A 27,842-nucleotide genomic window follows, 5' to 3' on the forward strand; every position below is an offset into this window, starting at 1 on the left:
CACCAGATGGAGACAAACGTCAAATAACTAAACAGCAGCTGGTTTTGCTTTCTTGTAGTAATATGTCCAATCAGTGCTGCCGAGAGAGGAGGCGGGCTTCGGTTTGCAACAAAAATAAAGCTGTCATCCTTTCACATCCGGTTAAGTCATCAATCGCTTCAAAGTAAAATAACCAAGAAACAAAACGGCAACAGAGAAAAGGCTGACATATTTAAAAAGGCAAATGTTTGTGTGCTCCTGGGAATGAGAAAAGAGGATTGCTTAAATAAAGTGTTAGCTCTTAAAAACAAAAACAGGTCTTGGAATTGAAGCAACACATTTATTTGAATTTTAAAATCCCCGCAGATCATCAGAATCAAAATCAGAATCGCACACACACACACACATCCACATATAAGCTACAAGATCTACAAAGCACTGTTTTACTGTTTTACTTATTATTGCTTTCTTTTAGTCGTGTGAAGGGAACCTGCAAAGTAAGAATGCCATTGCTCTACTTAACGATTTGTGTTTTGCGGTGTACATGACAATAAACTTCTTGAATCTTGAATCTTATTTATTTATATTTTTGTTTCCAATGACCCAAAATCTGATAAACAAATACGTTTTACAAAGTTTTAAAAAGGTAAACTTTATAAAAGCACTACCCGTCATGGATTGGCCTCCTCAAAGCCCAGGCCTCAACATTATTGAATCAGCGTGGGATCATTTTTATCTGAGAACAAAACAAAAGGTAGCCAACATCCAAAGAAGACCTTTGAACTTTTTCACGCCACTTCCTTCTTTCAGGACAAGCCATGGTGCACATGAAACGCGCGCTTTTATTTTGAAAGATCAAGATAGGATATAGCTCTGCCAGTACTCTGAGCCGATGACGGACTTTTGTCACCAGTAGCTTCACCATCCTCCCACAAACACCAAGCTGGTTCTGTCTGTGCTTCACAACAATGGGGCAGTAATGTCAGCGACGGGCGACACCGGAGCATCTTTTCAAAGGCACTGAAGCGGTGTATGGATTTAATGATGATGAAAAAGAAGAAATTCAAGTTCAAGGTGGATTTTGACCTGGACGAGCTGTCGTCGGTTCCCTTTGTCAACGGTGTCCTCTTCTGTAAAGTCAGGCTGCTGGACGGCGGCTTCACCGAGGAGTCTTCTCGGTGAGGGTGCTTGGCTTTGATTCAGCCACTCAAACGTTGACTGACGGCGTGCTGTTCAGTCCGCAGGGTGAACTAACTCATGCCTTTAGGAAATGTTAACAGCTAACTAAGCTAATGGGCTACAAGAACATAGTTAACGTCCATTAGTTGTGTGCCAATGTAACGTTAATGGTGTAGGGCTAATTAGTTTCTTCTGGTCGGTGCTAGTTTGCAGCATCGCGTTGCTTAGTTTAGTAGCTTTGGGTGTTTGGTGGTACCGTTCATTTAAACAAGTGTCCATTTGGATTTCCCTGGTTAAATTTTAGGCCCACTTCCTCGCTTAGTTGTGGAATTAAGTACTGAGGGCAGCTTACTCGTCACATAGCTGTCACAAAGCTGAATATTACTCCTTAAGCTTTTCGGTGCTGACTCAATGGTGTCAGTTCCATATTTTGTCATGATGTATTCACTGAAGTAGTGGGATATGTTTCAGTGTGTTTAATCAACCTCCCGTTAATCAACACATGAACCCGAGTCCTAATGCAAGGACTGTGTATATTGTCATATCCCCATTTCGTCAGAAAATTGTTTCACTTCTTGTATATAGTTGTATGTATAGCTGACCAGTCTTCACCTACCAGGCCAGCAACTTAAACTTTAAGTGTGAAGTTTTCTTCCTAAACTTTATAAGATCATGTCAATGTAGTTAACAGCAGTGTTATTAAGACAGGGTTGTCAAATTGAGACGAGCAAAGTTAATCATCTCATCTGATTATCTTTATTTTCATTAACTCTCAGATTGAGTAATCAGACGATTACTGGCTTATACACTGTTACATTTCAGTTTTTGTATACTCAGACTGTTAAACGCCTTTCCTGCAATACATACATACTAGAGCTGGGAGAAAAATTAAGGATAGTGTTGCGATGTTGTATGGATACAGGGGCATCAAATCTCGATATTTTATTATCTCTGGAAATACTCTGAACAAGAGGGCTCATTTTATGGACCGCCATCATGAGGTAATGTTATCCGAGCAAACTTACATTATATCCACTCAACCGAAAAACCATCCAACACTGGACACACTTAGCTTGGCAATGCTGCTTGATGGTTGTATTGAATTTTTTGCAACTTGTGGTGACTAAATGGTTGTCCAGAGCACTCAGGACCACTTTTGATTGCAAGATGATTTTACAGGTCGCATGATAGGAATCAGCTTTTCTGCAAACAGTCGCAGCTTTGGTAATCTGAGAGCCGCACTATGGCTTCATGCTGAGCGCTGTCAATATGGTTGTTCAGTGTTCATGGAGAAGTATAGAGAAGGTCACTGTGTCCTTTTGGGTTTAGAGACAGGATCTGATAGTGTGCCAAGAGAGAGGAACTGTGGCACTGCATGAGGAAGTCAGGAGTGCCAGAGAGGTATGTGAGGGTGGTATAGGAAAGTGAGACAGTGGTGAGGTGTGCGTTAGGACTGACTGGTGGAAGTGGGATTCGATCAGACATCAGCTCTGAGTCTTCTCTTGTGTGCAGTGGTGATGGACAGGCTGACAGATGTGGTCAGGCAGGAGTCTCTGTGGAATATGATGTTTGTAGATGACATTGTGATCTGCAGCGAGAGACGAAAACCTGGAGAGGGGGAGGTATGCACTGGAGAGAAGAGCAATGAAAGTTATAAAGAAACAAAAGAGAATACATGTGTTACTGAGAGGAGACAGGTATGGCTGTGAACATGCAAGGAGAAGGGACAGTGAAGGTAGATGAGTTTAAATACCTGGGGTCAACCAGGTATTTAAACTCATCAAAAACAAACAGACACTGCACAAGAGAGGTGAAGAAGTGAGTGCAGACAGGGTGAGGAAGAGTGTCAGGGTAATTTGTGACAGAGGGATAGTAACACGAGTGAAACAGAGATGGTAGTGAGACCTGCTACGATGGAAGGTTTGGACACTGTGACACTAACAGAAAGACAAAAGGCTAAGTTGAAGATGTTAAGATTTTCAATGGGAGTGACCAGAGTGGACAAGATTAGAGTTGGGGTTAGATGGAGGCCAATGAGCCGCTCTGGTGACCCTAAAAGGGAAAGAAGTATCAATAAGAGCCTGAAATTTATATTTCACAGTTAGCTATGTCGCTGTTTGTTATTTTGCTGTCAGTAAGCAGTACCAGTTAACTTAAGTATGTGCTTGGATTTGAGTTATAAAAAAACACAGAGCTGCCCAGTGTTGCTCAGATATATGTGAAGCTTCCCATAACATTAAGACAGTGATGGACAGCAGCGCTAAGGAGAAGAGACTCTGAGCCAAATGACTCATTTGCAGTTCTCGTGTCAATTCAGAGTGACAGGACAAGTTGTTCAAGTGATGGAGTAATACCTTTACTTTCTGCATTTTACAGCAGAGCTTCAGAATTGAAATATTAATTTTAAGCGTTATATTGTAGCATTGGGCTACAATATACGTAAGATGCACATTTTTCATTTTTAAAAAAAATAAATAATCGAAGGCTCCTGCAACATAAACTCATTTGCAGCATCACTCTAAAAACCAAACCACGGGAAAATCAATTGAAAATTCAGAGTTCTAAGTATGCACATTAAAAGGCCCACCTACTCCTGAGCGTGTGTTGGCCACATTGATACAGCTTTCCCATAAAAGGAATCGACATGTGCAGTATCTCTGTTTGTACATCTACAATTAACATCCAGGAAATGACAACCCAGCTGCACAGGGTTTGTGTCTCTTTCTTATTGGCTAATAGGTGGTCTTGTGACACATGAGCTTTGCAGCTTACCTCAGCCAGTTGTAGTGGTTTGTGTGGAAACGAAACGATTTGCAAGCCAAAAAAGTCATTTAAAACTAACAAATAACAGAGGCTGAGAAAAAGCTGCTTGGACAGCTTAAAAGGGGTTGCTTAAATCTCAGACTTGAATAAACCTAAACATGCACATCTCTGAGAGAAATGCTTCATACTCAAACAGCACCCTGTGACAGCTCCGCTTGTCTAAAATAAATTCAGGTTGCCACATTTCAAACAGAAGAAAGAATGTAAAGGAGGAGTTACTGCTCATAAGGTGGCAGCACACATGGTGTGACATATATAAACTGGTAAACTCTGCAAACCAAAAGTGTCAAAATATTTGACCACATACACATTAAAATAGTTGTTATAAGGAACCGCATCATGAAGTACCAGCTTTTGGCCATGACAAGAAGTGACCTTTTGCAGAGTTGTCCTCCTAAGTATGTTAACTGTGTTAACTTAAAGCTGTTCCTACAGACATGCCCATTAATGCCTTTCACTCATAAATTAGACGGGTCTTTAACACTGGATAAAAGCAGCAGCTCACATTGTTTTGTAGTTTTTGTAGGCTTTAGGGATTACATGGGCTTCACTCTGATTATATAACAGGCTTCTGTTAGCTAAAAAGGTCCAGTCTGTGCTTGACAGTGCAAATTAGGATGTTTTCAGATGTCATGTCAATGTCGTCCTTTTATTATTTTTATGAAATCTGCGGTCTTTTCCACGTGTAAGTAACCACTTTAAGAAAAGAAGGAAAATAAAGATGAAGCCAAACAACAAAGTTCTGTCCCTAATTAATCCCTAATTGGCTCAACAGTGTTTTATACTCAACCCATTGCTGATTTAATAGGATTTTTCTTTCTTTCTTTCTTTTTTTAACATCAGTTTGGTTTATGTTAGACCGCCCCAAAAACTAGATTTCCTCTCAGACTCTTTTAATCTTCCAAACTGGAAGTGGAAGGGAAGTTTTCCTTTGGTCTAGCTTTTCATCTGATCTGCACGGCCATTTCTGGAAAAAACAGTTTGTTCTATTTCTATAAAAATGCATCTTTGAAAACATGACAGTGAAAACATCCAGAGTGATCTAATCGAGGTCTGAAAGCTTTGCATCCAAACAGTTGAAAAGATTTGTATTTGTGGAAGCATTCCCGTATGAAGTCTGCCTGCCGTCGCCTTTTAAAGAGCATGTGACATTTAACAAGAGACCCGAGCCGTGTAGAGGGATGACAGAGATGACCTCTGCTTGTGCTTAAAACCAGACTTAGTCATAACGCACGCTAATAGGATTTTAATGCGCTGAGAAGTGCAGTGAACCACAGCGCATGAACTCGAGTCAGAATTCCCGAAGCACACGGTGTGTCCAGCTGGCTGGGAGTTCCCTCTCGACTCGGGGAGTTCGCTGTCTGAGATTTATCAACCTCAGGATGGAGTCAGCGTTTGTGAAACATTAGTCACGCATCTGCTGCTTTTTATTTATAGTAATGCAGGGATACAGGGCAAAATGCAGCCCTGTATGTTCATTCGGTTTTGCCCATCTGTGTGCAAAAGGATCTGCACACCCTGCTAATTGTTGTAGTCTTAACGCTCCTTTCCGATTTCAGACTTGTTACATCATTTTTATTTATACTGTATTAAAAAGTCTTTGTGTGTGTTGAAATCCAGCCGAAGCCAAACCAAATGAATGGTGTGTAAGCTACCAGATGGAAGCTGGTTAGGTGAGTGGGAGAGGAGAAGATGCCAGTGAAAGTGAGGCCATCTGCGGTATCGTAATTCTGCCCACGCTCAGTCTTTCTCTTTCACGTCGACTCATCCTTTCACTGACAGCAGGCTGCACCACACAGTCGTTTTAACCTCTAGACGGTGGAGGATTTGCCGCTCTCTTTTTACTTTCGTGCCAGTAAACACCACACCTGCTACCAAAGCCCCTGGATTTGTCAATTAAATGAATCAATAGGAGAAATTAAGGCTGTAATTAAATAGCTTGCTTATTAGGTGCTGAGAATGAGCACATGGGCTCGTATTGGCAGCTTGAATGGATGCCCTTAAGCAGGGAAGAGATGCGGGAAATGTTTATCCAGCAGTCTTTCAGCTGAAGTCACTTCATTTGTTATGTAACAGAGATTGAAATTTATGAAATGAAGTTTCTGAGGGCAGGTTGCGTGGCTGTATACATGATTTGGGCTGGCTTTCACTTAAGATGTCGCGATACATTTGCGTGTTTGTTTTGGTAGCAAATCAAATAATTACAATAGATTAGAACTGATGTTTGTTGGTTTGTTTGCTCTTTAGAATACAAATATTTATTTCCCAAATCCCTTCTGTATACAGCGTACAATGCAAGTAGAGTCTAAAACAATAAAAAATACTCCAATGATTTTATCAATCATGCCAGTGTTTGCGCCAGCCTCTACTCGTTTAAATCTAGAGGCCAAGTTGTGAATGAGCTTTTCAGGCTCCAGCATACGAATCAAACAAACATGTGACCTTACTGGGTGCTTAAAGCTGGTGTCTGTGTGTCCATACAGGGAACCTGTGCAGGCAAACTGTGTCCGATGGAAGAAACGGTTCTCTTTCCCGTGCAAGATGAGCGCCAACGCAGGCACAGGTGTTCTGGACCCCTGTGTGTGTCGTGTGTCTGTCAGAAAGGTAAAGTATTATGATTTAGCCGTTTTCCCACCAGTCCCATCTCACCCCAACCAGTCACGGTAGATAGCTGCCCAGCCTAAGCCTGGTCAGTCCTTCTGGACAAAGTCTCCCTGTCTTAAGTTGATGCCTCCTGGCGTTGTGATAATGAACAGAAACTTAGCCATTACTTGAGTCATAGTGGAAATCAGGACATAAAAAACTGGATGTATAAATCACCTGTTATGTCTGAAAAAAGCTGCTTCAGGAGTTTGGTTTGGTTTTTTTTTTTTTTTTTGCCTTTTCCTCAAAATGAGCTATTTTTCTGGCCCCACACAAGTTACACTGTCTACACTAAGTTTGTGCAACGTTACAAGGCACTACAGCTTCATTAACAACCCAATGTCTCTGGCTCTTTGGCTCAGAGTACTACACAAAAGTTGTGCAAACTCCTGTAACGGACACAGTAAGCTAAGGAAAATAATTTACTTTAGCTTTACTAGAGTAACTAGTACATGTACCTATACTCCCTATCACACAGTGTACACTGTCAGTGATCTCTACTCTAGTTTGTTTATTATTATGTATATCTGCCCAAAGACTGCAGATAGAAATCAGCTAGTATCTAAATCTGGTCAAAATCCAATTTTTTTTTCTTAGGAGATCAGTATTTCTGTGCATTGTCCCTGACAAATAAAGAATAAAACACAAAAAAAAAAGTGTTTTCCCCAGTTCAGCTGGTGAATGGCTGTTTTCTTGCAGGACAATCACAATCTCCTAGATAACCATCTCCATTAGATCTAGTCTCTGGCTGTGAGCATGCATGTTTTCATGCTCACTATTGCACAAAGAGGAATTGTTGGCTTTGTTTCTATATTTGTAATATTTTGAGTTTAACATGTGACGTTCCCTGAGGTGACATATGATCTCATGCAATATAAACTAAAATCCGATTAAACTGAATCTGAAAGCTATTTCTGATGTGTGTCTCCCTTTGTTTTAGGAGACTCACAATGTTAAGTAGTCAGATAATCCCTATGTTTCCTACATGGGTGCTTCCTTTTTACCAATGTAATTTTTTTTCTTTTCATGTTGTTGAAAATTTCCCATCACAGCTATTTGGATGCAACTTTGGAAGTTTTCTGGTGATAAGAACATTGTGTTTAACAACTGTAAAGTTTTACCTTACCTTACCTTCATCCCCTCAGCCTTTTACTTTAGCTTTTAATTATTATGCCTTTTTAAAATTACAGTATCAGGAATGTAGAGAATAAACTGATGTTTTTAATTTAGTGTTTCCCCCCCAAAAAATTCAAGGATCAGTTCAATATAAAACATTAGCATGCCAGCTGGAGATAACTTATGGAACCTTTTCTAACAGTAGCAAATCTTTTTATTAATGTTATGTTTTTGTTTCTGCTTGTCTTATGCAGGAGCTGAAGGGTGGAAAGGCGTACGCAAAGGTAACTCATTACAGGCTTACAATGCGCTACCCCTGTCCTCTGAGCTGAACCTCCAGGTCACCCAGATTTTACAGTAATCAGCCATATTGAAGTAGCTAGCCTTGTGAGCATGTAGCAAACAGATGGCCTTCACTGCCTGCAGGTTGGCTCATTATGTTATGCCTTTTCTATTTAGTTGAAAGTAATTATTTAATGAGCAAACTAAACCCTATTATTCTACATACTCAAGTAGGTATCCCTTTCCTAGCTTATCATTTGAAGAAAAAGTGAACTGTAAGATCTGCTGATATTGTTTTATTCAAGTTTGTCTCCTGTCCTTCTTGATGTCATTTTCCATCCAGAGTTTGTCATATTGCTGACTGGGAAAAAGATCCGTCTCCTCAGGGGCAAATAACAAAACACAAAGGTTACCCCGTGTCATTCTTTCTTTCTCCTTCAGCTTGGTTTTGCAGATCTGAATTTAGCAGAGTTTGCCGGCTCAGGGAATACAACCCGCAGATGTCTGCTGGAAGGCTACGATACCAAAAATACTCGTCAGGATAACTCCATTCTCAAGGTAACACAGTCGCACCCGCAGCAGTCTGATGCGACTTCAGTGACACAAGTGCGGTGTTTTTCCTCAACTCAGAGAATCACACTGGAAAGGTTTTTGCATAAATGTTGCTAGCAAAGATGAGTCGTTCAGTGGAGCCAGAAATAATCCATGGCCATAGATGAGAGGTGTCACCTGTGGGAAATAAAAAGGATCGTGCAGATTCATGCAGGCCCACAGTCGTTATTTGCCGTTTTTCATGACCCCTCAATCAGCGAGCACATTTTTGCTGACTCCAAAGCAAAAGTGGGCAACTTTTCTGAAGTTGGCCAAGTTGAATGGAAGTAAAACCTAAGCTAACTTTTTTTTCTTTCTCTCCACAGGTTATCATCAGTACACAGCTCATGTCAGGGGATCCCTGTTTTAAAACGTGAGTTAAGGCAATTTTCTGTACGTCTCTGCAGAGTCTGTGAGCAGAGATTGTTGGCTGAAAAATGTTTAAACTGGAAAGTCATTTAAATCCAATCGTTTTCGGACTAAAACACTAATCATGCTCTTTTGTGAGCTGTGCTCATTTGGATTTGTGGATAATACAGCTGGACAACAAAACCGACCCAATGACCTTTCCTGCACCGTAACTTAAAACCTCTTTGTTCTCTCAAAACGGCTACATTTGATGCACCGGCGCTGTAGCTTGTGCTCTGTCTTTATTATTTCCTCAGTTATTCAGTGTCATATGACTAAATTATTACCACAGATATGTTGCTATAATTTGCCGCTTGCTGTTCCAAGAGCTCTAGCTGTGTGTGTACTACTTACAGGTTTAAACATTGAGACTTAAAGGTTTCTCTGGATACAGGATTTTGCTACTCTGAAGTGACTGTGAGCTTAAGCTGTCATTATTTAAAGCATTGAGTAATAGCTTGTACATAATGTGTTATATTGTATTTTCTAATCCTTTAGCAGTTTTGTCTTTTTGTCTTTGCTTAGGGTTTAGTTGATGCATTTAAGTATAGGAGTAGAAAATAAAGGCCAGTTGTTTTGCCTCTGTCATCAGGCCTCCCTGCACAGCAACAATGATCGCGATCCAGGGTGATACAGAGAGCCTCCTGGAAGAGAGGAAAGGAGGGGATTCACAGAAAGGCTGTTCCGGTGAGGCCAATCACGCCACATTACACTCCTCTTCTCTGCTTCATCTTCTCATTGGCTTTTCCAAACATTTGCCGGCACCTGACAGATCGTACTTCATCACAAGCTGAGAATTTCTTCTTTCAGAGTTTAGCTCCACTTCTATGTTTCAGTTGTTATTATTATCTAAGATTGTGCAGCCACTCCTGTCTGCTGTGTCAGCAGGGATTTAAGTTCTCAGTTAGTCCAACCGATTTCCATCAGTTGGAGTCGTGAACGATTACTCGTGAGATTAGCATTGATCTGGAGGAGGAGGAAAAGTTGTTATCAACAGACTGACAAAAATGAGCATTGACAACCTGGTTTTCTCAGCAAAAACAAAACTAAGAATGAATGTATGAATAAATAAATCTAATATTTAATCAACTAAAGTAAACGACTAATACAAATAAAAGAAGAGTATTAGAGATGGACAAATGAAAGTGTTTTAAAGCAAAGTGATGAAAGTTTTATTCAGTAAAGGTTTTCCTCCACTGCTCAGAATTTATTTTCTTCAGCAGATTTATCTGTTTGGCTTGATGTACCACCATTAAAGGCTCCTTTTATTTGATTTTCACCCATTCTGGGTTCAAACTGATCAAAACGTAATACAGTGCGCTACAAATAATAGTCTCCATGCCAGCAGAAGCAAACGTTTCTGAAGATATTGAATCACTTCCAGGATAAATAATTTTGCTTCATTTAGATGTATTCCTGGGAAATTGTGTCAAATTAATATATTAATGTTTTTCAGTAATTTAGTGTCGTCTCTCGAGCTGAACCCAGACAGGAAACATGATTATGAAGGAATGAATAGGTGACAAATTCATGTTCTGATTGAGTCGCTGCTTCATAGTAGAGAAAACAGGAAGCTATGCAAATGATAAAACCAGGTCAGGAGTAGAGACGGAGCAGCTCTGTTTGATCTAATGAAAATGTAAAACAGAGTTACTGTAGAGAGCCCATCTGTGTTACCACAGAGCAGAACAACCTGCAGACCCAGCTTTCTTTTATAAACCACCATAGAAGGACACCTGTAACAAAAGTAACACACAAACCTTTACTAGCTTTGACCTGTGAGTTACCTGTGATCTAGTGAAGTGTTTGATAACTTAATTCACTTTAATAGGATTTTGTCTGGCTCTTTGTCTTTTAATGCTGCTGTCACACCAACGGAAACAGTAACACAAGCAAAACGATTGTGACTGTCTGCAGTATACTTGCAATCGTGTTGCCTTTAGAATAGCTGCTGTGAAGATGAAGGTTGGGTCACTTGCCAGTTGTTGTTGTTTTTTTTCTCTTCAAAGCAACTTTGGTACATCAATCTGCAATCGGTCTGCTATAAGTTTGCAATAGAATCGGGTCAATTTGTCAATTATGTGGAACCTGTTTGTGATAATATAGCAAATAACTGTGATAATATCGTGTCATATTACAAATCTGTTGCTGTCTACATACACAGTCCAGCCAGAACCTCATAGGTCTAAAACAGAAATTCCTTTGCAACTGCTGACTTTGCTGCAGAACAGCAATTAGCCTGCAGAATCACATTTGTTTTATAGAAAACAACCAGTTGACGGTACAGACGAGTTGCTCTGATCAGTGCAGACAGACTCGGATTGATTGCAACGTGTTGGAAATCTGTCTGCATTTATAAATAAGACTATGATTATTTGCAAACATTTGACAGGCTGTCTGAGCATGATGGCAGTCAGTTCAAGTCAAACTGTAGTTGTTGGCTCCCACCAAATGACCTAGTCGAAAATGGATGCCCTGACCGCTTGCAATCAGTTGTCAAAAAGTAAAAGAATCCAGTGCACTCACAAGGCAACGGTGGATTCTAGTCACAAGAAGGTTGCTGTCCTATTTTTGGTCTTTTTATTTATTTATTAAAAATATAACCTTTTATTTAACGAGGAAGTCTCTTGAGATTAAAGTCTTTTTCTCAGGGGAGACCTGGCAGAGCAGGCACTCAGCGCTAGTGTGACACAGCCTGAAGTGTAAAATAACATTATTTCTATTGAGATTTCTTATCTTTCAACTAACATTAATCTACATTTGAATGCTACAGATTTTTTTTTTTTAAAAGAGAGACCTTCATCTGTGATGAGTTTTCATCCCTTGTAGATGGTGAATGTGACCGGGCCTTTTGGAGGGGGCTGTAATTGATGTGTCAAGTTCCTGCTAATCTGGTTTAGATTTATACAGGAAGATCGTGGAGAGCTTCCAGGAGCTTCCCAGCATTGTAGCTTGTAAGATAAAGGCAGAAGCTTAAATTTATTTCAGTTAGGGGCAATCTGTAGCCCACGCTATACTGTTCTGTGTAGCTGACAAAGCTAAAAGATAATAAAAACAAAGTGTTCATGAGTAGGTCATCATAATCTTAACAGTTATGTTTTTAGCTGTCATTAGTGTCACGCGTCGCTGCTGATATTCATTTGTCAAACTGCAGACTTTCCTGTCTGATTTTTCCTGTATTATAGACGCCATAACTCCTACTGTACTTTGCTCCCATCCCCTACTACAAAAACCATTTCTCTCGAAGATTTCTCTTTCAGCGCCTTCTTCACTCTCGTATTCAGCATGTGTGTTCATGTGTGAACGCATTGCTGTGTTTAATGCTTGTTCTTCCTGGAAGCTTCAGAGAGTAGCAGAGCTCTTTCATGTATAATTTAAACTAGCTTTCTTTTAGATGAACCCCAATCTGCTCTAACCCAGGGGGCTTTTACGTGCTTAAAAATAGGACTTTTGTGCTAGTCTTTCTGGTACGGGTTGTGTGTTTGCATGTGCAATGCACTTGGTGTCATTCCCAACATGGCTTAGCGGTACATGCCCATGTTTCGTATATGTGCAAGACGCGCCAGTTCAAGTCCTGTATGAGAGTCTTTGCTCATGTTCTGTTGGTGGATATTTGTCCAGCAGAGATAATCTACACAAACCTGTTGTTGTGTCATTTAAAAGAATTTAGGAGAGGTGTAAGAAGTCTGTATGTTTTGGACAAGCTGCTGTTTCTGGCTGTGATCGCTGTGGATTGGTGCAGTGCAAAAGGGAATTCTTTCTCTAAATTAGAGGAATGCCTGGAGTTTAAAAAAAAATAATAAACAAAAACTAGCTGTGAGGTCATTGTGACCACCCCCACTTATGTGTCTCTGGTTGTTATCCCCCTCTATGTAGTCTATTTTCTGCTGTGATGCTGAGGCTGCTGAGACCTTCCCACAGACATTTGAACTCTGAAATGTTATTGCTTTTTGGCAGCTCCCACTTTTTGCCCATTTGACATTAAAACTGTGGCACGTGTTTTTCTTTCTTTTTTTTCTTTAAAGGCTTAAATTCAAAGAATTGTTATCCAAGCTGTCAACTAGCATCCAGCTTTGCCCTTCTGATGATATATTTTCACAGAGATTTTATGCATTGCAGACCATCTTTTTGGTCGCAGAACTAACTTGAGCTCTTTTCAGATGGAAATATGTTTGTTTTCGTCTGAGCAGAAGTGACTCTGTCCCTGCACATGCCAACTGTGGCCACTGGCTCATTAACTCAGAGATAGTGAATTATTTCACTCTATATACGCATGAATATTTTTCCAGCTTTCACTACCTACTTTCACTTTGAGTACTATACATAAATGTTAGTGATGATGTTAAATTAGTCCACAGCATGGGCTTATCTGAAGGCAGTTTCTATATATATATTTTTTTACAGGATGCTTCATAGAAAAATGTTTTTTACTCAAATCCACATCCAACATCTGGGTCTGTCCTTTTTTTAATCCAGCAGAGAATCGGGAAGGGAAGTGTCCTGTTGTGTCAGATGACCCCGGTGGCTGCTGCCACTCCCGAACTTCCAGCTACGCCAGCCAACAGTCAAAACTCTCAGGTAAGGCTATAAAATGTAAACCGTTTTTGTCGTTATCATCTACTGTTGTTCATATTTTGCTTTCCAAACATAGAGATAGTCCATGTATGTATCCAAGCTAGCAGCGAGTAGAAGAAATAAAACATAATGCTAATTTTTTTTGTTCGCCTGCAATCAGTTGTACTTTAAATAATATGAGTGTAAGGTCAAAATGAGAGAACAAGGTCTTTGGATTGAGGAGGAGGGAAAGAATAAAATCATATTCCAGTGACACTCCAGCAGCGCAGTTCAGAGCCTGGGCTCGAGTTTCCATTGCAGGCAGATCGGATAACAGTAATAAAAGATCAGAGGAAGTGAAGAGATGCACTGAGCTCAGCTCGAATGACCCGCTCATATAGAATATAAAAATGTATTTCCTTCCACGTGAAATGGTTGATAGATTTATTCAAACCTCTCATTAGTGTGTAGGAAGTGACCTGATGCCCGAGATCTCTTCTTGCTTTAGCTGGCTTCCCGCAGACATGAACAGCATGAGTGTGGGTGTCACGTGAACGGCTAAATCATTTAGTACAGAGCAAGTTACAAATCTGCTGCACAGTGCATTAAAAAGAACAAAAACTCTGTATGCACTTGATACGGATTGATTCATTTATGAGCTTAAATAAGTCATTTGTCTCCAATGACTAATGCAGATATTGGACTTGTGTGGGTACGTATCAATTGATCTTTATTAATGTTACAATGCAGATTTAACCCATGTGCTATATTAGGAATATATATCTGCAGCAGGTCTTTGCAGTGCTACAAAACACTGGTGCAGGATTTGTATCCATATGATGCATTTAAGGGGAATTGTAAACAGAAAATTGCATCTGTTACAATCTCTGAGCTTATCAAGTAAAATACTGGTGCTGTATGTTAATACAGTCACTGCCCATGTCTTTCAGGCTATAGCACCGGTCACTCCCGCTCCTCCAGCATGTCAGAGTTCAGCCACCGGAGAAATCATTCAGTAGGCAGCGCTTCAACAGGTATTGGTAGCATCCCGGAGCCCAGTGAAGACAGAGAATCCAGAACCTGTCCAGCTTTGCCTGAGCACCCAACCTCCTCAGCAGCTTCCGGCAATGCTCCGGGCACACCAGTGCGGAGTGCATCCTCCTGTGAACGGCTCAACAGGTAAACCGGTTAAAGCTACAGACTGAAATTATTTATTTATGCAGTGTGTACTAAAAGTATACACAAATGTTTCTTTATCATATTTGATGAGAGAATCCAGTTAGCATGCCAAACGTGGTAGGCTTTTATAGTAGGAGTTACACTTAATACCCCTGAGACCAGTGTCACGTTTCAGGAAGCAGCTGTCAGAGTAGAAGAGCTTTGGAGGAAGTGTATTTGTGGTTTCATTATGTGAGCTTTTATTCTTTGAAAGACTCTCATTGTGTTTATGGGATCTAAAAATGTCCAACCATGAGCAGAGGAGTATTCCTGGGGGCTAGTTTTACATGCAGCTTAAGATGCATTTTGTAGGAATAGTTAAGCATTTATGGGAATTTACTTATCAGTTTTCTTGCAGAGACTTGATAAGGAGAATATCATATCTGCACCTCTAAATAAACTACCATTCTGCCCTGTTGCTAAGATACCTCACTGTGACAAGAAAAAGACAGGAAGTATTGTCATGCTTCTGTCCTCTGCAAAATGGCACGCTTAGTCTTTTTTTTTTTTTTGCAAGGATGAAATGAATAATTAATGTGTGAATTGTTGTTAACAAAGAGTGCTCCAAGTGCATGTGGTGACAGGATAGCTTTTTCCTGTTACGTTGTTGCTAACCTAACCACATATTTACTTTTCTGACATGCAGCTGTAAGTAAATTTATCAAACTCAGGAAGCAGGAAATGATTGAGCTTCCTACACTTACGAATCGAGTGATTAAAAACTCAAACCTTTTGCCAGAAAACAGTCAATACAGATAAGATGTCCACAAAATTACAATGCATACGTGACTACCATGCTAACCTTGATAATAATCTTAATAAGCAGTGCCCACCTAGTTGATCACAGATGTTTTCAGTGTTAACCACATTGCCAGCAAGTTACATTAACAGATGAGCAGAGAGGGGTAGTCAGAAGGCACACTGCACTAGCAGCAGCAGTTCTAGTGCTCTTCACTATACGTTCAGACACAGTCATGACCTTTTAGATCAGTTGAGTTCTAAATGATTTGCCTCCGCACTGTATTTACAGGTAATATTTTAAAACCTTTTATTATAATGCATAAAAAATGTACTTCACTTTACATTTATGGTGATTAAAACACACACCACTAGTGTTGAAAACTGGATTAATTACAATGGACGTAATGTAAGTGATTGAAACAGTAGTTGAAACACTGTATAGTTTTGACTGGGTAAGCAGAAGTAAGCAGGTTGATCACTCCACTTCATTAGCACAAAATGAAATGTGAAGTACAGGAAGCAAAGCTTCAGTTTGACTCTGCAGTAAAAGCAGCTGTCCTCAAACACTCCAGACGCTCTTGTGTATTCTCCCTTCAGACACCCAGTGAAACAGGACTCCATGGAGTCTCAGCTGAAGAGAATGGACGACACTCGGGTGGATGCTGACGATGTTGTGGAAAAGATTCTCCAGAGTCAGGACTTTACACCCGGCCTACTGGACTCAAGTGCTGAGGGTATGACATGTCCACTTTTTTGTTTTTTGTTTGCAGTTGTTGTTTTTCTTTTCTTATCCTTAGACTAAAATGACATAAACATGAGCTATGGGACCTTTCCTTTTAAACTGGTCTCTTAGATAAAGAATAAATTGTCAGTTTCAAAACTTGCATCTCTGTGAAATATATAAATGAAGAAAATCTTCACAGGCAGAAGCAGGTAGTATCTGATGGATCTACAGAGATTTCAGCTTAATGAATAACTAAAATAGATGAATCAATACAAAACAAAACAATGGGATTCATCCCAATTCTAGGTTACTACTGCATGTGTTTAATGCACGGCACATTTGCATATTCATTTCCCATGAGTCAGTGTGTGTGTGTGTGTGTGTACTTTAAGGAGTGAGGCATTGTTTTCCCTTCCAAGGTCTCATCCAGCTCAAAGCTACAAATGGAAAGCTGCTGTCAATAGATGATTATTTTTAGGTTGCCTAGCAACTGCCTGCTCGTCATGACAAGAATTATACAGGAGGATGTGGGTTCTCCGTGTACTGACCAAATGTTATGAACACCGTTTCAGAGGAAGGCCTGCGTCTGTTTGTTGGACCCGGGGGAAGTACAGCGCTTGGAAGTCATCACCTTCCCACCAGGTGAGTATCACAAGCCTGGGGATAATTAATCACCTGAAGAAAGCAAGCAAACTAGTGTAGAGATTTCTGAGGGTATGATTCCAGAGAGATGAGTGTACACCGCGTTCCAAATTATTATGCAAATAAGATTTTAGTGTCGTAAACATTCAATGTTTTGTTTTCAGTTAAACTCATGGATGGTATTGTGTCTCTGGGCTCTTTGGATCACTGATATCAATCTCAGACAGCTGTCATAATTAGTTTGCCAGGATGAGCCCAATAAAATGAAAACTACTTAAGATGTTCCACATCATTGAGCATGCCACAGGTTTCAAGCAATATGGGAAAGTAAAAGGATTTCTGCTGTGGAAATGTGTTGGTGCAATACCTTACACAAGGTCTGAAAACATTAGATGTAATATGAAAACCTAAGTGTAACCATTGTACTGTGAAGAAACCTGTAGCTGAGTCAGAGCACAGATGGGTTCGTGCAGACTAAGGCATAGAGATGAAGGTTTCTGCCAGACAAATTCATCAGATTCACAGAACAGCTGCTAAAATGCCATTACAAAGCAGCAAGCAGGTATTTGAAGCTGCTGGTAGTCCCGAAAACCTCAAGCTGTAGGATCCTCCAGAGGCTTGCAGTTGTGCGTAAACCTACCATTTTTGCCACCACCTAACCAATACTCACAAGCAGGAATGGTTACAGTAGGCCCAGAAATACATCAAGAGTAATTTTCAAGCAGTCTTACTGAGGGGTGCAGTCCCACTCTCTGGCATTGGCAGCTATGGGAATAAAAGAAGAGAAACACATGGTGTGTGGCCCGCATCCTCCCCTGACATCAACCCTGAAGAGAACCTTTGGAACATCCTCAAGCAAAAGATCTGAGGGTGACGAGGCAGTTCACATCAAAACAGCAGCTGTGGGAGGTTATTCTGACATCTTACAAAGAAATTCAGGCAGAAACTCTCCAAAAACTTGGAAGTTCAATGGATGCAAGAATGTGAAACTTATATCAAAGAAGGGTTCCTGAGTTAACATGGAGTTTGGCCTGTTGTGGTTTCAGTAAATATGACCTTCTCATGCTGCAAATTGATCAATTTTCAGTTGTTTACAACCAATAAAATGTTTTGAAACTGTTGTGCATAATGTCAAAGGAGCTTGCAAAGACCTGGATGACTGAGAACCTTCACAGACATGTTGTGCATAATAATTTGGATCAGTGCATTTTGAGGGTTTGTTTGTTTGTTTGTTTGTTTGTTTTAAATTTGCAAAAGCACAGCTGTCATTGGGAGGTTTGTTCAATAAAATCTGAGTTGTGCCCTGACGGTCATTGAATCGACTATGAAGTAAAGTAAGCGACAAATATCATTTGCATAATAATTTGGAATGCAGTGTAGTGACTTCAAAACAGCAGTTGTCTCACTGTTAATACAGACAAAAAGCTGATAGTGGTTCTTCCTAAAGTTTACAGGTTTGGTGCAGAGCAAAGGAAAGTTCTGATGACCGTAGACTTTACAATGAAGCACTACCTGAGAGATAGAGGGGGACTGTTTTGTTTTCAATTAAACTCAATGTAACAAAACTTCTAACAACTGTTTACCAGACCAGCCTTGGAGCTCAGATGATGTTTTGTACCTCCCACCCCATCTTGGTTTTATATAACACGATTTCAGTTTGGTACCTTTTGTGATAACTAATGAAGATTTAAACAAGTGTGTGATTGCCAATTCTGCCTCCTCATGTCCTCTTAGGGTTGGTGGTGGAGCGTACGAGCAGGTGGTGATTAAGCGTTAGACGTGCAGCATCTCTGATTACACCTGAAACAACTGGAAATGAGACCGTTTCCATTTCAACCTTCATTCCCACTCGATCAGCATGTGTCTAAGCTGATCACTCAGTGATCCGTCGACATTACACCAGTGCCCTTCCTGTGTTTATATCGATTAAGATATCATTAGGAGAAAGAAGTGGACGGGTTTTATCTTAAAGAATCAATGAAAAGGGGAAACACAGTGACCAGATTGTTCTAAAACACTTGTACATGTAAATTCTGGCTCCCTGCTATCCAAACTCCAAACATCCAAAGTCAAACCAACTGAAACTTTTATGAAGTGAAAAATCTACCTTTCCTCTCCAAACGGCACAAGGATGGGAAGATCAGAACGGACTGAAAACACATCACATCCTATCAGGACATTCCTTTGGTGTTTGTTTTGGACTTCCTTTATCAAATAGGATTTAATCTCTGCTGATAAGCTGCTCAAAAAGTAGTCGTTGGCACTCCGGTGAGAATATTTTACTATGAAAAATTGAGCTATTTGATGTGTGAATGTGTGTGAGTGTATGTGGTTATTCCTTTGTTGTGCTGGTACACCGGCCACTTTTATTAGCAGTAACAGTAACGCTGTTATCTCAGTGAAGGGACACATAATCTCTTGTGAGGAATGCCACATTGGTACCCACACAGAGAAAAGAAGACAATTTCCCCAAATGTAATCACAGAGGCCCCCGTTGTCTAAATGCAGAGCTGTCAAAAATATTTAGTCAATGGTGACTTGGCTATTTAATATTTGTTTTGCTATATAAACACTGTAGAGAATTAAGACTGTGCTTTTTAACAGCTTTAACCATGTTACAATTAGGAGCTGGAAACTAAACCAAAAATCACAGCATCATCAATACTACAGCTAAATAGAAGCTGAAGCAAAAGAGCATCAAGAAAACCCCTGAAGTGAAGCTAAAACTACATTAAAATCGGATCATTTCCCTAATTGGCAACTTCATTCTCTAGTTTCTTCCTCTGTATAACAAAATAAGACTAAATAGTTCTTAGGGTGGAGAACTCCTAATGGTAACTGGCTACAAGCAACAATCGCAAACTAAATTTCACAGTTGTTTTTGTTAAGTGTCTCCACACAAAAATAGAGTGAGTCATATCTTCAATATCGTCAATAAAATATCAAACGTATCTGTTTTTCTGGATCCAGGTGTATTGATCATAATAGTGTGGCAGAAGTATGTAGTCCCAGACTGCCCTCTTTTATCTCGTTACTGCTCTTTGCATTTACATGGCAGTGAATGCGAAAAATAACAGTGGCCTCTGATGAATACTGACATGGAAAGGTATATATATATTAAAATATTCACTGTTGCAGATGTATATCTATTTGTAGCTATATCACTATGAACTGTCTTGTGGATCAGGATGCTTGCACAAGAAAGATCCTGTGACACATTAACTGTTTGACTGGTGCAGCTGTTGTACACTATGGTTTTTTTCTTTCGTTTTAAAATATAGGACAGAAAAGGACTAGTTAAGTAATTCACTGCCATGAAGGAAATCCTCAATAGCACCTGTACTTCAAAGAAAAGACCCAGAGTATTACAGTAATTAGGTGTAACGTGTATATCTGCTAGCTTCATATCAGGAGACGGTCTTGAGCACTCAGATGCACCAGAGTTTTAAAATCGTTAGTGCCATGCATGTAGACTTTCCATCTCTAGCCTCTTAGGAGAGTGAGTGCACAGTTTAGTTGAGCAAGTTAGCCAAAGTACACAACAACCGTTATTACCTGGGAGCCTGTAGGTCTATGCACATTGAGAGCATTAGACACATTATAATCGGTGACAACAGACTGTACAGCATCTAATCTTCTGTCTCCTGTCGTAAGCCATAGTAGAAGTAGGATCAATGCCTCTTCTAGATTAACTCTTATACATCTTGTATCAATATCTGCACAAAGTGTCATCAGTGTATGGTGTTTTAACTATACGTCAGTGTTCTGTCTTTACGTTCCCGTGCTCTGCATGACTATGGTGTCGTTTTTAGCTGTGACAAGCTTTGCAGAGCCTGACACATTGTAATGTTTTCTCCTCATTTGAGCTGTACCATCTTCTAATCCATTTCCACGCTGAAGGAGGGATGTTGCTTGCCATTTACTATGTAGGACTTAATTTCCTTTGTTCGAAGAGGAGATGTCTGCATAAGCATCAGTGTATATGATATAAATGTAAATCAGTGTTATTTTGGTTTGATGTTGATCACATGTAATGAACGTGGCTGTTTTTGAATCTTTCATTGCTGATATCGTGCCATATTTTTGTTAAGATTTTTGTTTCTAAAAGTCTTTCACTACATATGACTGTTATGTGTATGATTTATGGTGACCGGTTGTTTTGTTTTGTAAAGTAAAAATCCCTTGTTTTACCTGTGTAAAACAGGTATGTTCATCTCGGTACCTAACATGTTGTTACAAACATGGTTGCTTCTTCTCTTCTGTGAAGCTGTTGTCTACAAAACTAAGGTGTATTCTTCTGTATAGTGATGTTCCGACACTGTCCAGTGTGTTCCCTGTTAAAGACTTGTTCTTTTGACCAACATTTGCTTCTTTAACAAGTGTACTGGATGCTTAAAATGTCTACAGTAGAATAAAATGATTTAATGTTCACTAGCCTGTGCTTTTGTCCTTTTGATGTGTGTAGACGGTGCAGTAATGACAATCTGAAGTTTTTCTCATATTTATTATGAACTCAGTAATCACACTGACATATACCTGGAAAACATCCTCCACATCAATCATTTTCCTCCCAGTCTTCCTCTTGCTCAACACTGTGGCTGTGCAGACTGGCCTCTGGATACCCACTGTCATCCAAATTGTAGTCATCCTCCTTTTCTTCCTGGTCTGAGAATCCCAATGAAGCGTCACAATTACAGAATCATTCAGTTAAACATTCATGCAACGAACACAAGAACTGCAATGACAAGCTGCATGGTTAGCTGACGATGCATGTGAGCTGTGAAGGGAAGTGAGCAAAGCACTCTGTGGTCAATGTGGCTAAAATGATTCTTGTGAGCAGTGGATACAAGTTGATGATCTCTGCTGCGCAACCTCTTAGTACTGTATTTGTGTGGAAGTCTGTAATACCCTTCCACACAAATACACTTAATACTGTCACTGCTGACACTTGAAGTTTTAGTCAGTATGAGTTATGCAAAGGGGTGGAGAACAGTTTCTGGCCCTCCATAGGATTATTTCATCGAGGCTTGACGTGTGTTCTGACTTAATCGCGTAAGTGCAAAAGTTTTGAGCCACGCTCCTTTCTCTATATTATGCTAGGAAGATGGGAAATATGTAGAAACATACATGGAAATACATACAGTTTGTGGACTTCTAATGAGCTTTAAAATCAATATTTGGCATGACCACCTTTATTCTTCAACTTGTGTTATCTTTGGCATTTTTCATAGATTTAACTACAGAAAATGAGAGGAGGGCATGTTTTTGTGACCGACTGCTAATAATAAAGTGCCTAGAGATACAAATTAATAACAATTTTTGTAATTAAATTTATTAACTTAAGTTTCTTTACCAAGCTGTCTTGTTATGCCTTTTTATTAGACAACACTGGCTCATCCCTTGAGTTAGGTGCCTTTTTGATGCTTGAATGATTCACAGTTCAGAACTTTCCTCTGAAAATGGTCAGGTACAAGGACTGGACTGAAAATGAGTGGGGGGAAAAAGAAGCCAATGTCCAAAGAATAACTTTGAAAGACGTTCAGAAAGCTTGGAGAACTATTCTTCAAGACCACTTTAAAAATGTAAAAGAAAGTCTGGCTCCTCGGAAGTAAAATATAAAGAAATAAGGTGTGGCTCTGGATTTTTACACAGTACAGTACATAACACGCATTTGCTTGAGACAGCAGATTCATTTACAGAGGGTTGTTTGTCAGCACAAGACCTGAGGCTCTATTTGTGCCACATCAACTTGAGCCTCCATTAGCCTTGCTAATTGTCTGCTATGCACCAGTGCATATGAGACAGGTCAATGATGAAAAACATCAGATTTTAATTTGGGGCTTAAGCCAGACTGTTTTACATTCATTATTATGCAGCATGAGATGATTAGAGTCAAACTTGCATCAACGAATGAAGAAAATATTCATATTCACAGAAAAATTAACACAATCTAAAAACCACTTCAAACATTTAGTGAAGCACAAAGAAAATGAATCAAACAATACCTTGTTCCCAGTGATTTACTAGCACAGCAGAGCTATCCTGGCTCAGTTTAATGTTCGGCTCATCCATCAGCAGATGTTTGAGATTACCAAGGCTTCCACTTAGCACACTGACTTTAGGACAGCAGGACCACAGCACATCCAGTGGTACAGCCACAATCCTATTAGTACACACAAAAAGGTCAATAAAGAAAAAGATGCTGCCTCTCCTTAATACCACATACTGGCATCCTCCTGAGGAAGCTCACCTGCATGATGTACAGGAGCCCTGTTTTTCAGCACTGTCTGATGCACCACTCCATTCCATTAAATCTTTCATCTCCTCTGCACATGCTGTAGGTATACAGTTGGGTGCATTTTAAACAGACGTGTATTCTACTTGTGTTTAAATAAGATGATAAAACAATGCTTTTCACCCTGTCTGCTTCATCTGACAGGAATTCCTCACCTGCTCCCTCAGTTTGACACAGTGCAACTGCATCACATATCCCGCCGGCCTGTTCCTCCATCCATCTATTCTTTAGTTTTTCTGCCCCGTACAGCACTTCACTCACCAGAACCCTGCGCAAGATGTTGTTGTCACACAGGCTGGGGTAGTTTACTCTGTAAAGCTGACAGAGCAGAGGAAAAAGCACAGGTCAAAAGTCAAAGGAGACAGGCAGCATCACAGAAACCGGGGGAAGCATATATTCAGGATAAAAGCTCTAATGCTGTTGATTAATACCACAAAGTTATTATTAGAGAGGTGTAGAAATGTAATTTTTGCTTAATCACTATTAATCACGCTGGTGTTACAGGTATGTCCAACTCTGTTTGCAATTTTAAGCAGCCACCAGCAGAGGGCGGTAAATACTGTCATTTCATACCAGTTTAAAAGCAATCTACTGCACTCAAATGTTGCTGCTACTGCATCATCAAATATTCCTTTTACCTCTGGTTTGCTAGGTGTATTCAAATCACTGGAACGACCAATTAATAAAAACTGATGAGGAAGTAACTAATGTGCATTCATCAAATATTTTAATATGTACATTTTCATCGAAAATGCAAATAAAAAAAAGATCTATATATCTATCCATCCCTCCCTCCCTTCTGGCATGACCCAGAAAACACAGAGGATGTTTCAGTAGACAAATAAGTTAGAGGACAAAGGGAGACGAGGTTTAAAAGACTTGTCAGGACTGAAGAGATGGGTTACAGCTGTTTCCTGTTTACCAGATGGCAGTGTGAATCGATGATCACATAAAACAAAAAGACCAGCTGCAGCAGCTAATAATATTAATAGTGCATAATTCCAATAGTAGCAGCTCAGGAAATGCTAGTGAAAACACAAATACCACAGCACTAACACTAATGCTTTTTGTTTGTACTACAGAAATAATTAGCTTTTTCATTTGTACTAATATTGAAATATACTTACCAGTGTATATGAAAACAAGTCCTCTGCATCATTGACAAGCAACGTCTTGCAGCAATCTCTCCCCCCGAGCTGGTAAAACACACCGATCTGGGTACAGAACCCAACTGCCTCCTGTTGGCCCTGTGGGGCTTTTCCAACACCAGTGAACTCCACCTCATAGCCGTAATCCAAACACACCTTCATAGCCCTGAGAAGGGACGCAGTTTAAATGTGTCTTGTATGCTCAGCAGGGGATAGGTTCCTAGAGTGTTTCAGGATTAATTTATTTGCATGACTAAAAAAAGTTAATGTACCAGGATCTGAACTCTGCTCTGGTCCATTCAAATTTGTGGTCGCTGTGCCTGTAACAGGACACTCCAGGCATGAAGATGTTGAACTCAGAGTTTGGGGTGCTGATGATGACCATCTTTGGGGTCATGTAACCAAATACCACCTCAGAGAAGAGCTCCACATCAGCAGGAGTGAGGTGCTCAATGCTGCGCACACAGCCAGATAGAAAACACAGTTACAAGAAGCAGCACAGAGTGACGAACATAAAAGCAAAGAAAGAAAAAACATTTGTAATGATGAACAGAACGCAAAAGAGTGAGGAGAATGCAGCAGCTTACAGCTCTATACTGGTGACCAGATCAAATCCTTTGAGGCGGGCATCTTTTTGGGTGACTGAGCCCTGGTACAGCTCAACGCACAGCTGATCGTAACTTGGCTCCAGGTAGTCAGTTGATATAGGAGCTAATCCATGCCTAAAGAAACATTCAAGCAGAGCCTGCACATTACTGTGCTGCCTGGTGCTTTCATCTTTATTGAAGACAATAATCACAGCAAGACTTTAAGATCATTTTAAATCACTAAATTTCAACCAGTTTTTAAAGTTAAACTTAACTGGTCTCAGAGGCGTTTTTTTTGCTGTTTTTTAATCATTCCAATCTTTATGACCGTCACTTGATTTGTTCTCACTGATGTCACACTGTTTTCCATTTCTGCTTTAATTTGTGTTTTTTAAATGTTCTGAGGTCCCAGAGGACTCAGTCAAAAGGAAGCAGACAATGTCAGCGAATGCTGAATGTTGACTGGCCAGAATAGAGAAGATTGTCTTATACGAGTCGAGTTTTTATCATTTAAAAATGTTTAGCTTTTGTTTGGTTTTTATTAGTTTCAGTGTTAGTTTTACACTATGTACTTATCATTTTATTTAAGATAAATGCCAGAGGTGAGGAGAGGAGAGCAGCTGACTCACAGGCCTGAAGACATCGAAAGCCTCAAAAACGTCGATCAAACCTTCATCTTGTAGTTTGTGATAACAAATTTTACCAAATTAAATACCCACTCTAAGAATATTTACTCTATAGAAATATTTTAGTTATCTCATAAAGTCTTTTCAGTCCATTTTTTTCCCAAAGGTCTAGTTTTTAATTTTCTGTTCGTTTTTTGCATGTCGTCTTAGTTTTTAGTTTAGTTTTAGCTCACTATAATACCCGTGGCAGGATGGGGCTTAGACAGACCTGTTGTCTCCGTTAACATGTTAAGAGAAATATATGTTGGTGCACTGATGCACAAGATTCGCCAAAGAATACACTTTAAATTACTTTAACCCCGCGGTCTAATCTTAACTCTCACCATTTGCGTGAACAGACATACATACATACATACATACATACATCCTTTTCTTGACTTTGGCACCGTTCACGTCCACTCCAACCAGAAGTTCAATTTCGTGGTGAAACTTGAGCATTTTGAGGAGGGTACACTCACCGCAGCCCAAGTCCACCACCTGGACAAAGGCACAGCGCAGACTCTCGGTGAAAGAAATTTAATAAGAAATTGTAAATACAGTGAGCCCAAAGGGGTTAAGAAAAGCCAAGGCAACGTAGTTCATTATGCGCTATTTAATTTAACTTAATTGGTTTGGTGAAAATGTTTGCTAACATAATTAGCTTTGGTGTGGTCAAACGTCGCTAAAACAAACTCTTGCTTTTAAGCTAAAGTTTTGAAACAATGTATTTTTCACGAAGACATAAGCGACCTTTTTAGGTTTGTTCCTCTTGACAAAATCGACGACAAATTGACGTCTCTGCTTGTGAAGCGGTGGACTGAACGTCAGATCCATCTTTGGCTCGTCTTAGCGTCCTGTAACCCCGCCCGCCGGCCACCAGAGGGCGCTGTTGTTATAGAGTCTGGAGTCTGGCCCGTTTTTGGGGGGAGGGGAGGGTGAGCAAAGATGGTTCTGTTCTTACATTATTTAAAATATATCGGTCAAAATTTATTTTTTATATTAAATTAATAATTGTTGGCTTTGGAAAAATCCCTTAAAACTTAATCGAGGCTTCAGCAGGCTTGAGCATGTCTTTGAAATTAAAATATATGACTTATTTTTAAATATTTTTGCTTCTACTCCACATAATATAAGCAAAGCAATTATGTAGTAATACAAATGTCCATTTTCCACCACAAATATATCCCGTATTGCGCAAAAGCCTTGAGCCAACCTGCATTTCCTTACATTTTGCTATGGAAAATAGAAAAAACATACACACATACATGCTAATACAGTATAAGGCATAAATTGAGTTTGTACAAGTCTAATAAGCCAGAATGTCAATATTTGGATGGATATGACCACTTTTATTCTGCCTGAACTCTCTTAGACAGTCTTGTTTTGTGATTTCTATAAGCTATTGTCATTAACAGTTCTCCAGGCTTCTCAAAGAAAATTCAAAGCTCTTCTTTGCCTGTTGACAACCTTTTGCAAAGCTCCAGTTAAATATATAACGATAAAAGGTTAAAAAATACTGCAGGGTCGCATTGAGCCATAGCTGAGCAGAGCAGTGTGTGGTTGAACGGGTGGAGAACCAAATGGGTTGCAGAGTGACGAGTGTGGAGCACCTTATTAATCCGAGCAAATGAATTGCAAATGGGACTCCAACACCAGAAGGGGGGCCCAAAGAGCACTGGAAATGTCACACAAACCAGTTTGATAAATGTATATTTTGTTTGTGTTAAACATATACCAATATTATAGGGGGGGGGGGGGGGGGGCATGCCAGGCAGAGATAGATGTATTATCAAGAATTTTCAGTATTCAATGTAAAAATAAAAAATAAAAAAAACTATCAGAGAGGTTAACATTTTATGGAAATATGAAAATAACCATGCTTCCATATGCCCATTAAAAAACAAAAATATACTTAAATATCCAGTAAGAGACATACAGCATGTGTATAAAAAATATTTGTGTTATGGTCAGTAGCGGTCAGTAGATACGGGCGACACGGGCAGTTGCCCGGGGCGGCATCGTGGTGGGGGGCATCATGGGCATCGGCAAAAAAAAAAAAATGCTCGTACTCATGCTGCCCCGACGTCAGCCAGCGCATATTGGGAATGGTACAGGCACCGATCGGTTTTCTATCGTACATTTGCTGGGGCGCCCTCCGTTTGCGAGGTGCGCCTGCTGCTTGCGGCACAGGGAGGAGGGGGCGGGGCGGCGGGGGATTCTCTGGCTGGCTGGAGCAGCATCTAATAA

At 40.0% G+C, this 27,842-nt stretch overlaps 2 protein-coding genes across 3 annotated transcripts; one reads left to right on the plus strand and one right to left on the minus strand.

Moving 5' to 3' along the window:
* Window positions 1-855: 855 nt before the first annotated feature.
* Window positions 856-21,331, plus strand: eeig2b (EEIG family member 2b). 2 transcript variants are annotated; one of them, XM_085137802.1, is made up of 11 exons: window positions 856-1,157; window positions 6,465-6,585; window positions 7,995-8,024; window positions 8,464-8,580; window positions 8,940-8,986; window positions 9,614-9,708; window positions 13,501-13,599; window positions 14,526-14,754; window positions 16,132-16,268; window positions 16,831-16,900; window positions 18,635-21,331. In XM_085137802.1, the coding sequence occupies exons 1-11, from the start codon at window positions 1,012-1,014 to the stop codon at window positions 18,675-18,677; spliced, it is 1,134 nt and encodes a 377-aa protein (XP_084993928.1). In that variant the 5' UTR covers window positions 856-1,011; the 3' UTR covers window positions 18,678-21,331. The 2 variants fall into 2 exon arrangements, with proteins under 2 accessions (XP_084993928.1, XP_084993927.1); XM_085137801.1 differs by having other exon boundaries at window positions 857-1,157; window positions 13,498-13,599.
* A 57-nt stretch (window positions 21,332-21,388) lies between these two features.
* Window positions 21,389-26,479, minus strand: henmt1 (HEN methyltransferase 1). The gene is made up of 9 exons (XM_085137800.1): window positions 26,346-26,479; window positions 25,981-26,093; window positions 24,931-25,065; window positions 24,616-24,798; window positions 24,323-24,509; window positions 23,351-23,513; window positions 23,151-23,235; window positions 22,906-23,063; window positions 21,389-21,565 (listed from the first exon to the last, which is right to left on the minus strand). The coding sequence occupies exons 1-9, from the start codon at window positions 26,427-26,429 to the stop codon at window positions 21,456-21,458; spliced, it is 1,218 nt and encodes a 405-aa protein (XP_084993926.1). The 5' UTR covers window positions 26,430-26,479; the 3' UTR covers window positions 21,389-21,455.
* Window positions 26,480-27,842: the final 1,363 nt, after the last annotated feature.

Source organism: Neolamprologus multifasciatus, chromosome 17 (assembly GCF_963576455.1).
Source record: "Neolamprologus multifasciatus chromosome 17, fNeoMul1.2, whole genome shotgun sequence".
NCBI lineage: Eukaryota > Metazoa > Chordata > Actinopteri > Cichliformes > Cichlidae > Neolamprologus > Neolamprologus multifasciatus.